We start from the raw sequence: 12566 nt of genomic DNA, 5'->3' as shown, positions 1-12566 counted from the left end.
CTATTCTTTTCTCAATTTTATTTGAAAAATTTAATATTCTAAATTACTCTTTTGATTTACATACAAAATCATTCTGTCAGTTATTTTCAGAGAAAAAAATATTTTCTTTAGCTGATTTATTCTTAAGGTTTCATCATATATCGCCTTCTATCCATCAGTTAACTTGTAGCTGTCATTGATCCGCTCCTATAAGCCACGACAACTTCTTGTAAACGCTTCCACTACGATCAGTGCAACGCACAGCGCAGCCAATCAGCCGGCCGGTCGGAATGTCGGGCAGTGAATCTAAGATAAGGACATGCAACGACTTCGAGGCTTCGCGTGAAAGCGGTTTGTCGTCACTAAAATTTGCTACGCAATAGTGTATTCGGCTTTATAATGTTTCTTCATAAATTCAAATTTGATAAAGTAGCAATTAACAAATTAATCTTTTAATTTAATATATAAAATTTCTTTCAAACAATCAAAAAAAGTAAACAATCATATTTGTAATATTTAAAGTAGATGAAATTTGAGATAAAATGAATTATATCGAAAGTTATTTTAACTTGCGTTAAAATGAATTCAGATAACATTAGAACTCGAGACTACTCAGATTCGTTTCTGTCGCGTGCCGTAGTCAGTACTTATCGCTTGCCGGCTTTTCTGATGCCGCTAAACAAGACGCGTCGTGCACTCTACTACTATCCCCCCTGTATCCCGAACACCCCCTCACACTTCTCTCCCCCTGTTTCTACTCTGTCTCCTTTCTATCTCCCCTCTCTCTTCACCTTTCTCTTTCTCCGATCAATAAAATAGCCCATCTCCCGCGAAAGCTTATCGTCCGTTTGAATTTCAGCGACTATTACCTGACTTTTTCATATACTACCAAGTTTTCATATTCACACCTTTACAGTAGAGCTTGCTTACAAATACATTTGAGAATACAATAATCTTGTTGTATACAAAGTTTCTCCAATTAAAGCAGCTTTTTAATAATTGAAAAGTTCAGTTTTAATTACTAAATTTTAAGTAATTAGTGCGGCAGAAATAAATTGATTTTTAATTAACAAACATTGATTTTTTTTTTTTTTTAGCTTTTGTCGTTTGTACATGAAATTATATTTATTGTAACACTCCATCATATGTTTCTACATTCGATTTTTTTCATACATTCAATAAATAAAAATATAATGTTATGTGTATTATATTTATTCTACCATTTTTCACCCTTATGAAACTGAATGTGGCATACTAGTTTAAAAATACTTTGAAATATTATGTGCTAGGGCGAATCAGTCTTTGTGCAGTTTATATACAAGGTTTATTTATAAAGGTCATTGTATTTTATGATCTTAAATCATCTTATCACATATGAATAATATTACTTAAATAAAATAATAAATTGTTAAAGTAAAATCATGTAAATTGAACAAGAACTTATGATTCAATCTAGTATTTCGAATGGGACTACATTGTTTATATATAAATTGTTTTTTTTTTTTTTTTAGATCAAAGAACTTGTTCTTGACAATTGTCGAAGTACGACTATTGTAGGTCTAACAGATGAGTTTGTTGCATTAGAATCGCTAAGTCTCATCAATGTGGGTCTTACCAGTCTAAAAGGCTTCCCAAAATTATCAAGTCTTAAAAAGGTAAGTAAATATGTGATTTTAAACACATGTATGATTTTAAAGTCAATAAAAGATAATGCATACTGAAATATATTTTAAGTAATTACTTCCTGTTACTTATATTAAGTTAAGAATAACATATAACATAATTTTTTATTATGATCAAAACATAAGAGTGTGATATTACAGAAGACTAATTACAATTGCTACTTTTATTTGGTACAGTTGGAACTTAGTGACAACAGAATTTCTGGTGGCTTAAACCTTCTCCAGTCGAGCCCTAAATTAACTCATCTTAATCTTAGTGGGAACAAGATCAAAGATCTTGATGCACTTCAACCTTTAGTAAGTTTTAGTATTTTAAATAGATTTACATATTATGTATATATTTTCTTTAACTATAAATATATTAAATTTGTTTTTTTTTTCTCTTCTTTTTTGCAGAAAGAGTTTAAGAATTTAAAGAGCCTGGATCTCTTTAATAATGAAGTGACAATTTTGGATAATTATAAAGAGAAAGTTTTTAGCCTTATTCCCAGTCTTCGATGTCTTGATGGGTATGTAATTTGATGGAAATTGAGGAATTCATTAATTTATGTAATCATTTTTCAATACACGAAGTTTATAAACTGTAAAACATTGTATTTTATATAATAGATTTGACACAGACGATTGTGAAGTAGATGACAGTGAAGGAGAGGATGATGAAGTAAATGGGAATGAAGATGGAGATGGAGATGCCAATGAAGAAGATAGTGAGGAAGGTTAGTTAAACATTGAAAGAACATTTATGTTCTTAGAGTATTTAATAAAACAATAGGTAATATGCCATGAAAAAAAATTCATATTTCAATCACAGACATGAAATTTTAGTTTCAGAGGAAGAAGAGGATGACGATTTTGATGATGGTGGTGTAGGTTTAGAAGCTGTATACAAGGTTGGGCTTGAAGTAAGTTATAGATACCTTATGCTTTTATTGCTAGAATACAAATAGTAATATAGTAATTCAAGTATACAAAGGATATAGAAATTCAGTCATAGATTAATTATAGATTGTTTGATCTAAAAATTATTGTAAATAAATTGTAAATGTTGTTAACTTTTATAAACTTCGATTAACATAATATTGATGTATTTTCTTCTATCAATGTAATGCAGGATGAAAGTGACGAAGATGAATTCCTTTGTGATGAAGAAGAAGAAGAAGATGATGATGACAATGAAGATGATGAACAAGATGAAGAAGAAGGTAAATAACTAATATACAGTTATTTACTTATTTTTGATTACTTATTTATGTTATTTTATTACTTATTGTAAGCTTTGTTTGCATGCTTAAACACACATTTGTATTCAAGACCGAATATTACATACGTTGAAATTCGGTTTTTTGGGACAAATTAGTCCTGTCCCAATGTGTCCCAATTAACCGGAATCCGCTGTATTTATTTCTGTATAGTTTTTAATTAAAATAGAATCGTTTATTTCATTCTTTACACTATAATATCTATTTAATAATATCAAGATTGTTTTAAAAAATTACATTTGTTGTCTTAAGTATTTTTCTTTATTGAGGAAAGAAGCTAACCATAATTTTGTCAAGATATAATGCAATAAATTGTATTACATTTATTTAATCATTTTATTAGAATCGTGTCCTGCTCGAGGTAAGAAGAGAAAACATGAAGATGGAGGAGATTCAGGGAACTAGAACCATAAAGAGCAGGTTTTTTGATGCTGTTAAATGAGTGTAAAATTCATATAAATAATAACAATAATTGAGACGCCGAGTGAACACCTGGGAATCAAACTAATTGACCGACCAATGACAGACTACAGTTAGTGGTGTGAATTTATCAGTAAATCATTGACTGACAAATTGTCTGTGGAACAACATATGATTACCATTGCGGAGAAGAGGAATGTGAATGAGAACGAAAAAGAGGATAATGATGGCATAAAATAGGACTGCATTCCAGCTGGGCACAGCGCGTTTTAGTTATACTAACGATATTTTATATAGAGTATATAGTTAGAGTATTAGTGGTGTTGCATAGGGGGTGGAAGATCAGATATTGAAGGACTTGAAAAAGGCAACAGTGGAGTTTTACACTTGAAGGAGCATATTTGTCTGTTAGCTCCAGTCGGCCAAAGGCTGGTCACGCTGGAATGCAGTCATCGTTAATCAGTACTAAGGTTACATAAGTTACATTTTAAATACATTATTATTGTACCATGAATAAGTATAGAGTAAATGAGGAACAACTTTTGTACAGGTTTACACCATACATTGAGGTGCATTACGCCTCTGTGATTTTTGGGACAGAAAATAAAGAGATAAATATATGTTGCTCATGCATTGAGCTTATATCTATGAAAGACGTATTAAGATAGGAATTTACATAATAAGAATGGAGGAATTTGAAAAAAAGTATATTTCGTTTATTAGAGTAATACTAAAGAAAGAAAATGATATAATTTATATCAACTAAAACAAATCAGTTTAGCACGTAAAAAGTATTTTAATATTTTCAGTTACATCATTTTGATATAAGTTAATTTTGGTGTTTCAAGGAATAATAATCTTGAAAGAAATTGTGAAATGGCACGAAAACATAATTGACATTGTGGTATCCTAACTTGTAATTTTTAGTAAATTTTAATTTCCAGATGTCTATGTACAATAGCAATATGCCACGCATAACATGGCTGTTAAGGTTATTGTTATTTACTCTTGGGCATTCCATGTGCTACGTGTTATGCTCTAATATAATATAAATTTATTTGATTAGTAACATTGTAATATCTTCCTGTTTCAAATTACAGACGTTCAGCTGTAACAGTTAAATGTTTTTTATATTACTAAATCATACAGCTTTTTAAAATAACATAATAGAATTACTTGTGGGATAGTATTGTTTATACACAACAAATCTAAATGTTCGGAATATAATATTAAACAAAAAAATCAAAATTGCTGTAAATCCATGATTACCTTTAATTTCTGTCTCTGAAGTTACCATAGCGCTGACACATCTCGTGATGATTAAAGTGCGAAGTTAATGGGTAATGATCATTAATATTATTATTAATATTAAATTACAATTATGATTTCAAAAAAATAATAACTATTTACACTTGGCGCTTTAGCACTTTTGAATTGTATTTAAAAAAGTCAGAAACGCAAAATTTAGATTAAAATGGAAAGACAAAATCTCGAGAAATAGGCGCAAAAATAAAAGATGGATCAGACGATGTAGTTAATGGTGAGACTGTGACAAGTGGATTACTGGACGGACTACCAATTAACTACGTAATCGTGAGAATGGATGGGAGTGAAATAGCGAGTGAGAGTGCAAGAGAGGATCGGTTTTATAAGAAAAAAATTGTGGTAGAATCGAGGATCTGGCGCCACTTTGTCGCCAGTTTGGTTTATGGCCTTATCCAATTTTTCCAAGACTAAAGCAAATTTATATTAGGTACAGTGAGTATATGACATGTACAGAACATTCCGCGCGTCCCGCGACACATACTTTTGTCAATTGCAATTTTGGATAGACCATTTACGTAAGGAAATCTATCACCTTCTATTATCAGATATATTACATCTCTGTATTGTCTGTCTGTTCCGTTGTTAAAGTGGATTTTTATCATAACGTTTGTTTATTTCGAGCAATCCTCATCACAAAATAAGAAAAAATAATTTATTAATAAAATCATTTACAAATCAAGAATGCTGTGTGATAAATATTATTAATCCATGTTCTTTTATTGTAATATACAATATATTTATAATATTTCAATTTTTGAAAACGTTTATAACATCTTCATCCTTTTGTTTTTCGTTTTTTTTTTCAGTTATCAGTTATCAATTAGTTTTATATTTTAACTTTGAATACTTTTTTGGAAAATTATTCTTATTAAATTAATTATCAGATATAAGTGAAAAGAGTAGGAGTCACTCAATGTTTAATTTGTAATTAATATTGAATGCAGTGCGGTATATATGTACATGAAGTACTCTATACAACATAATAGCCTGCTCTGTACAAGTCTCTTCAATGGATAACACTTACTGTTATTAAGATTTTGTTTAAAAGAATAGCAAGTTATTAAATTAAGATTCGAGAATTTAATACAATGTTGATTCATTTTTAATTATGTGTACGTGATTTTACCGTATATATCTTTTGTCCACTTTTTCTAAATCAATGTGAACACTTAAAAATGCTATTAAAAATTAGTGTGAATTTAATATCATAGAATTGAGATTTTGAATACCATAAAATACTATAAAATTTAATACATTATTGTAATACTATAGATCAGTATAAAAATGTTATTTTTAAACTTTAATTTGAAGTTTGAATTGAACAAATTTCTTTTCTATACGCTCTTGCTTTCATCAATGTTTCGTTTATATCAAATGGATCATCTCTGTTCTGTTATACCAACCGGTGAAGTGTTTGCTAGCGTGTACGGTGCTGCCAATACGTGTCGACTTATGAAAATGTGATAACCCAGTCTCGGCGCGCAGTTTTGTGCCGAGTCTTCAGTGTTTCTCCGCGCTTCCGTTTATGCGTTTTGGTTGTGGTTCGGTGTGGAAGCAAATAAAGTCGGCCAGGTTTCGAAGTTGAATTTTAGTGTTTTACGGACACAAGTTTCAAAGTCACCACTTTTCAAGTAACGTGAAGAAAATGGCTGAAAGTAAGGGTGCGTTGATTGCGAAGACAGTACAAAAACATGCAGGCAGAGCGAAGGAGAAGGTAAGTACCACGGAAAGACATATATTTGTACCTTCGTAACAGGTTTCCTTGAGCATGTCAGGCGAACGTATGCTCTCAATATAATTGTGCTTCTATAAATTTGTAAATCGTATCAGTTCCTCCTTTCTTGCTTTATGCTCTGTATTTCGATCTTTTTAAACGAATAGATATTGTCATTCAAATATCTTCAGGCGTACTCTCATAACCTCTTGGATAACCTGCTTCCTTCGCAGCAGTTACAGTTGATAAAATTTGACATTTAGTGACGGACGACTAGTTTGATAGATCCTTTATTCCGTTTTACAAACAAACCGGTAATTTGTTGGATTTTCTTCTTGCTTGCACAAAGGTAACTTATATAATCGGTAAACATGTACCAGTTGTGTAGCAGAGTTTCATTTAAAATGACAATTATGCAACTCTTGGGCCTGGTTCAGCGTAGTAATGCATATATTACAGGTAGATCTTAAACGAAATAATTGTGAGTCGGATAGATTGTCACGTGACATGAATATTTCACTGTTCGTTCTATGGAAGGATTACGTTTTCAGATCTGCGAATTCCTTCAAACAAACCAAGTTGTAATTGATCCTAAAATTATTTTAGTTCTTTTAAACATTTTTGTTTTATTTTACAGCTATTTCATGAATTATGTTATTTGTAATGTGATATTCCGCGAAGAATTTTTCAGATGGTGAAAATTGTTGTAGTTGTTAAAATATTAACCGTAAATTACAGTGTAAATTGTAAAATAGAAAAGTAAAGTCGATTGTCGTTTAACTTAATATAATCTGACAGGTACTTCGTTAGTGAATTTTATCGATCCTCCAACACAAAGCACGTTAAATCTCTTTTATGAGTATTCCCTGTAATTCAAAGTAGAATTGCACTTTTTTCAAACGGTTTATATTACATAACCGACATCTAACACGAGCTACATATTTCGTTTGTGCATTTTATGTTTGTAGAGAAAAATGAACACACTATTCATTTTATTGCGTTTAGAACTACGTAATATACGGCAATGTTTAACGCATATTACACAAACAATTATCACTACAACAAAGTTTTTGTTACTCAATCTATGATAACTTTTACATCTTTTATTAAAATGATAAATATTCTTACACGTTATTTCGAATATGAATTATTTTCGTTAAGTCTACATAATAATTTTAATAACTATGCAAGTTTCTTACTAAATCCTAAAGGTTAACCTAACCTGAAATGCCCGCAAAATGTTCTTCAAATTAATTAACTCGGCAATCATAAAAATTTGTGATAATAGTGATGTAGCTTCAAATGATATTTACGTATCGAAAATATTCAAAGCTTTCTCTCTATACATTTCACTTCTTTTCTACTCTAATTATCTTATTTGAACAATTCTTTTTCCAACAAAATATGGGATAATAGTTTCTTGTTTCGTGGGATACGATATTTGTTATTCCTTAATGTAAAAATCCGTAAATATATTTTCAAACTAAAATACATACGATACTTTCACGTAAATAAATGTCGTTCACATTATCTCCAAATGTGTTGCGATTTATTGAAGTTCAACGACGAAGGTATGCGGGAACATTTTGATAAAAAGCATTTTCTTTCCTGCATATTACGAAGATCACGTTGAAAGTTGAAAAGAAGTAGGTCATCGATAAGGTATGGAAGTTGTACAGAGATCATTAATTCCTTGGGAGCGTATTAGTCTTGCATTTTGATTTTCAGCAAAAGAAAACACGCCGGTGGCTCGTGCAACGTACCGTAAGATCGTATAATTCGTAGGTGTTTTAACTTGCTTTCATGATAGTAGTTGTTCAGACTTATCTGGTAGAACCGGTCTAAGGCATTGCTGCGCTAGGGTTACCACTCTAAAGCCAACGGCCAGTCTTAAATCGAGGGAAAAAAGGAAAATCTGTCTTCTACTGGGAATCTCGTGCTTAGTAAAAATCTGTGCTCTCCGAATTAGAAGGGCAGCACAATTCGAGTATGGTGTAATTATTTTTCACAGGTATAGCGAGAAATTGTACTTACCTGTATAAATAGCTAGATGGATTATTAATTAATCCTTATCGATAATGCTAGTTTTGATTAACGCTAAAATTATGTAGCAATTATTTTTTACAGAAATTGCATTTATATAAATAGCAGAATGGATCATTAATTAATTGATGATGTTAGTTTTGGTTTTTGTGAAAATTAGTACATCGTTTAAACATTTCATAAAATACATAATACGTAATCTATATTTATTATTTTCGTGAATTGTTATGATTTTTTAAATAGGAAGTTTTTATACAAGTTTTATAACAATTGTCAAATCTTTCGAAAGTTAAGCTGCCTTTCAAGGTATTCCGCGTGAAACCCTTCTAAGATTTTCAATATACTTGAAGTAAAATAATTCTTCACGGAAGAATTTCTTCTTTTCGTATTTGCTGTCCCATGTGACTCCTTTTTGAACTATTATTGTTAATTTATTTCGAAGCAATTTTGTTATTAAATATGTTCAGAAAATAATATTTCATACAGCGATTTAAGTAATTACCTTTCAATTCATTTTGCAACGAAATGTAATGCAACTTACGATGGTATTATAAAAATATATTTTAAGAGACACATTACAAAACATTTAACCTTGTCGATGTTTCTCTTTCCTTTTGCCACAGCTTTGCGTAAGGTCAAGAATCTTCTTCAACCGTTCAGAGAGTAGGAATATTTTATCAAACAAAATTAACAATATGAAATATGTTCGCAACATCAGTTACAATGCTGGCAAAATTTCTCATTTTATCTATTAGGTCATCCCATAAGTCCATGCTGAGAACGAAAAATACTTTAAGGAAATTCAAGGAAAAAGTTGCGAAACAAGATGGCGCTTACGTTTTTCTTTTTATTAAATTTAAAGGTTTGTTGGAAGTATTAATTTAAATTATAAATTTCGACACGAACTTACGGGATGACCTAATAGGAAACAATGTATGGTAATATTTGCGAAAAGCTTAGTTTGCTCTACGATCACGTTAAAAGAAATGAAAGCGATCTGTTGGATTATTTCTAACAACACCCTATGGAAATAATCAAGTGAGGACAAAAGTGTCTCTGGGTTATTTTAAACAAAGGCACTAAGGACTCCCATCAGGTGTGTCCTGGGTGTCCGTCTTCGAGTCACGCACTGCACAATGCGATACCATAATGTATGCCACGGGTGTCCAACCTTTCGATTTGCCTGGGTCATACGAAATATATAATACAGTTAATCGTACATAAGTAACAAAACCTCCTTTATTTTTTAATATGTTTTATTATAATGCAATTGAGTCGTGAAAAATGTCGCTAAAAATCACACAATAATGTTCAAAGTTTACGATATTGTGCTGTTCAGGGGCACATTGCGGCCCGCGGGCCGCAGGTTGGACACGCCTCATGTAAACAGTTCCTAGGTATAAGGGGACCCCAATTTTCCTTTTGGGCGCCCAGAAACAGTCCTTTAGCGTAAAGACGTTTCCTCTGAGTCCGTCAATAAATAGCACATCACAAAGTTAAACGACTGTTTCATTTCCATAACCCATTTCCAATACGATCAGATTTTAGAATTCGATTATTCACACTTTGACAAAGCAAAGCATTAGGTGTATACATAATTGATTCAAAGCCACGATGGTATTCGCGAGCTACCGGAAAAATGGCAAAAGGTCATCAACAATCACAGAAATTATTTTAACGATTGACCTGTTTTCATACATTTTAAGTAAACCTTTGATTGTACCCAAAAGTCGGAAAGAATTCATTTCTACACCCGATACATTGGAAGCGTAAAATGTTCGTTACCAATTTAAAATCGATAATAAATAAAATTTTAAAAAAATTCTCTGAAATCTTCCTGATATAATCTCTATACACTCTGCTGATTTACAAATGTCTTGAAAGTACACAAGCTGATAAAAAAAGTTTATTTAGACAATTAATTATGCGGTAAGCTTTATTGTATTAGGTTTATGCAAAAGTTTCCACGCTGAAAGACACTGTACGCTTCTTTCCTTATTTAAATTTTCACAGTTTGGTATTTCTACCGAATGTATTACGTATAATGAAAACAAATGTCCGTTTCTGAAAAATATGCGATGGAAACTTTTGCATAGACTTGATAGAATAAAATTGCACAGATAAGCTTGGCCAACGTTCTAAAGAACGGACGATAGATTTGATCACGGGAGCATTGACACTAAAAAGTTCACCAAGTCACTCGAGGCGAGGAAAGCCAGTGTTCCTACGTACTAGAAACTAACGACCATTAAGACAGCAAAGGATCCTATGCTTTTTCTCGCACCGCAGAAGTGCAGCATGTTGAGCTGCGGTATCATGCATTATGTCGGAATTTATCTTTGCATTTGCTTGACTGGCGGTGAAACTGAGAGGAAGACTCGCCTGTAACGAGAACCTAGAAATCCGAGTTGAAAGTGTTTCATGATCGTTTCCGCCGACAATAGAGGAAACTGAGACAACAGGAATTTTGTAAAATGGTTGCCAATTTTTGCAGTTGCGTGTACAGTTAGCTTTAATCACGATCACGAAGTTGATAAAAGATGTCCGCGTTCAAAGATTTTACCGTAGTTGAGTATCGTTTCAATCGTGCACTGTACCATTATGATCGTAATTTTTACTTTGGGTGTAAGTCGCTAGTTGACTATTTGTTATTGAATACTACTTTCATTTTCGGTGAATGACAATCCTGTGTGATGTTATTGTGCGAGCCACTCAGAAGCCAAAATGATCAACTCTACTTTTTCATATTCTTCCAATTTTAGAATCGAAGCGCATGCCTGGTGCTTAATTTTTCACAAATAAAGCAAATTTAATAAATTTTATTTTATGGAGTTAGTCACTTTGGCTTCTGAGTCGTTACAATCGATACACCTTTGCCAACGCGTCGCTAATTTATTTGTTCCATTTACGGAAAATCTATGAGGTTTGGAATCAACAAAGTCCAGGTTTGGAGTTTGGAGTAAACGAAGACCTCCTGTTCCACATTGCGTTCAATTCGAAATGCTTTCTCCTCTATAAAATGGTCAAAATGTTTGAGCAGATGACGATCTGTTGGCGGAAGGTCCGGAGATTAGGGAGGGTGGATGTTGCAGAGTCTCATATCCCAGGTCGTTTAACTTTTGCACTGTAATTAATGATACATGCGGTCGGTCGTTATCATGCGAAAGAATCGGACCCTTTCTGTTGACTAGTGCTGGACGGATGACAGACAGCTTTTGATGCATTTTGCTAAGTTCGTTGCAGTACTTATTTGCCGTAATCGTTTCTTCCTTTTCCAAAAAATTATGGTGAATAATTCCGTCAATAGATCACCAAACCAGATAGAATTATCTTTTCCGGATGTGCTTCAGGTTTTGGAAAGTGTTTATTTACCGATTATCATAAAGTACCCAGTTTTCAGCGCAGGTAACAATTCTGTCGCGAAAAGGGTGTTCAATGTTCCGCAGGATATGCAAAGAGCAAATGGAGGCACGAAACATTCGCTGATTAGCGGATAACTCGTGCGGAATTCACGTATGCATTTTGTTTAGCTTTCCTATGTTTTGCAGATGGCATAAATAATTAGTGAAATGTTGGCAAAGGTGTGTCGATTGCGGTGGTTCTTGTTTTGAATAAATCTGTCAACATTTGGCGGAGTTACGATGATTTAAATCCGACAGAACTTTCCGAATGACCTAATAAAGTAGGCATCAGGCATAGAGACAGATTTTATATTCAAGTAATTTCTCTGATTAACACTAGAACTACCAGCCCAGTCAAAATGACCCATTAGCGACTTTCCAAAAATGAATTTTTACGTAAGTAAACCGTGATTGGAAAATTCGATTCATACCGATACAAATAGAAGTATACATGTAGAATGTAAATTCGGAAAGTTACGAGCGATAATACTTACCAGTATTGAACATTCACGTCTTTTCGAAAGGTGCTAATGGATCATTTTGACCCGGTCGGTAGTTCTAGTGTTAAACAAAGGCACTAAGGCTTCCACCAGATGTGTCTGGTGTCCGCCTTCGAGTCTGCACACTGCGATACCATAAAGTAAACAGTTTCTAGGTATAAGGGGACCCCAACTTTCTTTTTGGGAGCCCAGAAACAGTCCTTTAGAAGATTCAATAGCGTAAAGACGTTTCCTCTGAGTCC

At 32.6% G+C, this 12566-nt stretch overlaps 2 protein-coding genes across 7 annotated transcripts in view; both read left to right on the top strand.

Annotated features, from left to right (window-relative positions):
• The window catches only part of LOC108579069 (acidic leucine-rich nuclear phosphoprotein 32 family member A), a 7288-nt gene extending 3262 nt beyond the window's left edge, over positions 1-4026 (top strand). The window contains exons 2-8 of the mRNA XM_017942510.1: positions 1491-1634; positions 1839-1958; positions 2058-2170; positions 2271-2377; positions 2487-2563; positions 2773-2863; positions 3264-4026. Of these exons, the coding sequence (XP_017797999.1) occupies positions 1491-1634; positions 1839-1958; positions 2058-2170; positions 2271-2377; positions 2487-2563; positions 2773-2863; positions 3264-3325 (714 nt within the window). The 3' untranslated portion in view covers positions 3326-4026. The remainder of the gene's footprint in view (positions 1-1490; positions 1635-1838; positions 1959-2057; positions 2171-2270; positions 2378-2486; positions 2564-2772; positions 2864-3263) is intronic.
• Positions 4027-6165: 2139 nt separating this feature from the next.
• Positions 6166-12566, top strand: part of LOC108579066 (amphiphysin) — a 111507-nt gene continuing 105106 nt past the window's right edge. For all 6 annotated transcript variants that reach the window (XM_017942506.1, XM_017942505.1, XM_017942508.1 and 3 more), the window contains exon 1: positions 6166-6380. In XM_017942506.1, coding sequence (XP_017797995.1) covers positions 6312-6380 — 69 coding nt within the window. In that variant the 5' untranslated portion in view covers positions 6166-6311. The remainder of the gene's footprint in view (positions 6381-12566) is intronic.

This window comes from Habropoda laboriosa, unplaced genomic scaffold (genome assembly GCF_001263275.1).
Source record: "Habropoda laboriosa isolate 0110345459 unplaced genomic scaffold, ASM126327v1 scaffold42, whole genome shotgun sequence".
Lineage (NCBI taxonomy): Eukaryota > Metazoa > Arthropoda > Insecta > Hymenoptera > Apidae > Habropoda > Habropoda laboriosa.
The sequence above is the reverse complement of the archived record's forward strand: the minus strand, read 5'-3'. Positions and strand labels throughout refer to the sequence as shown.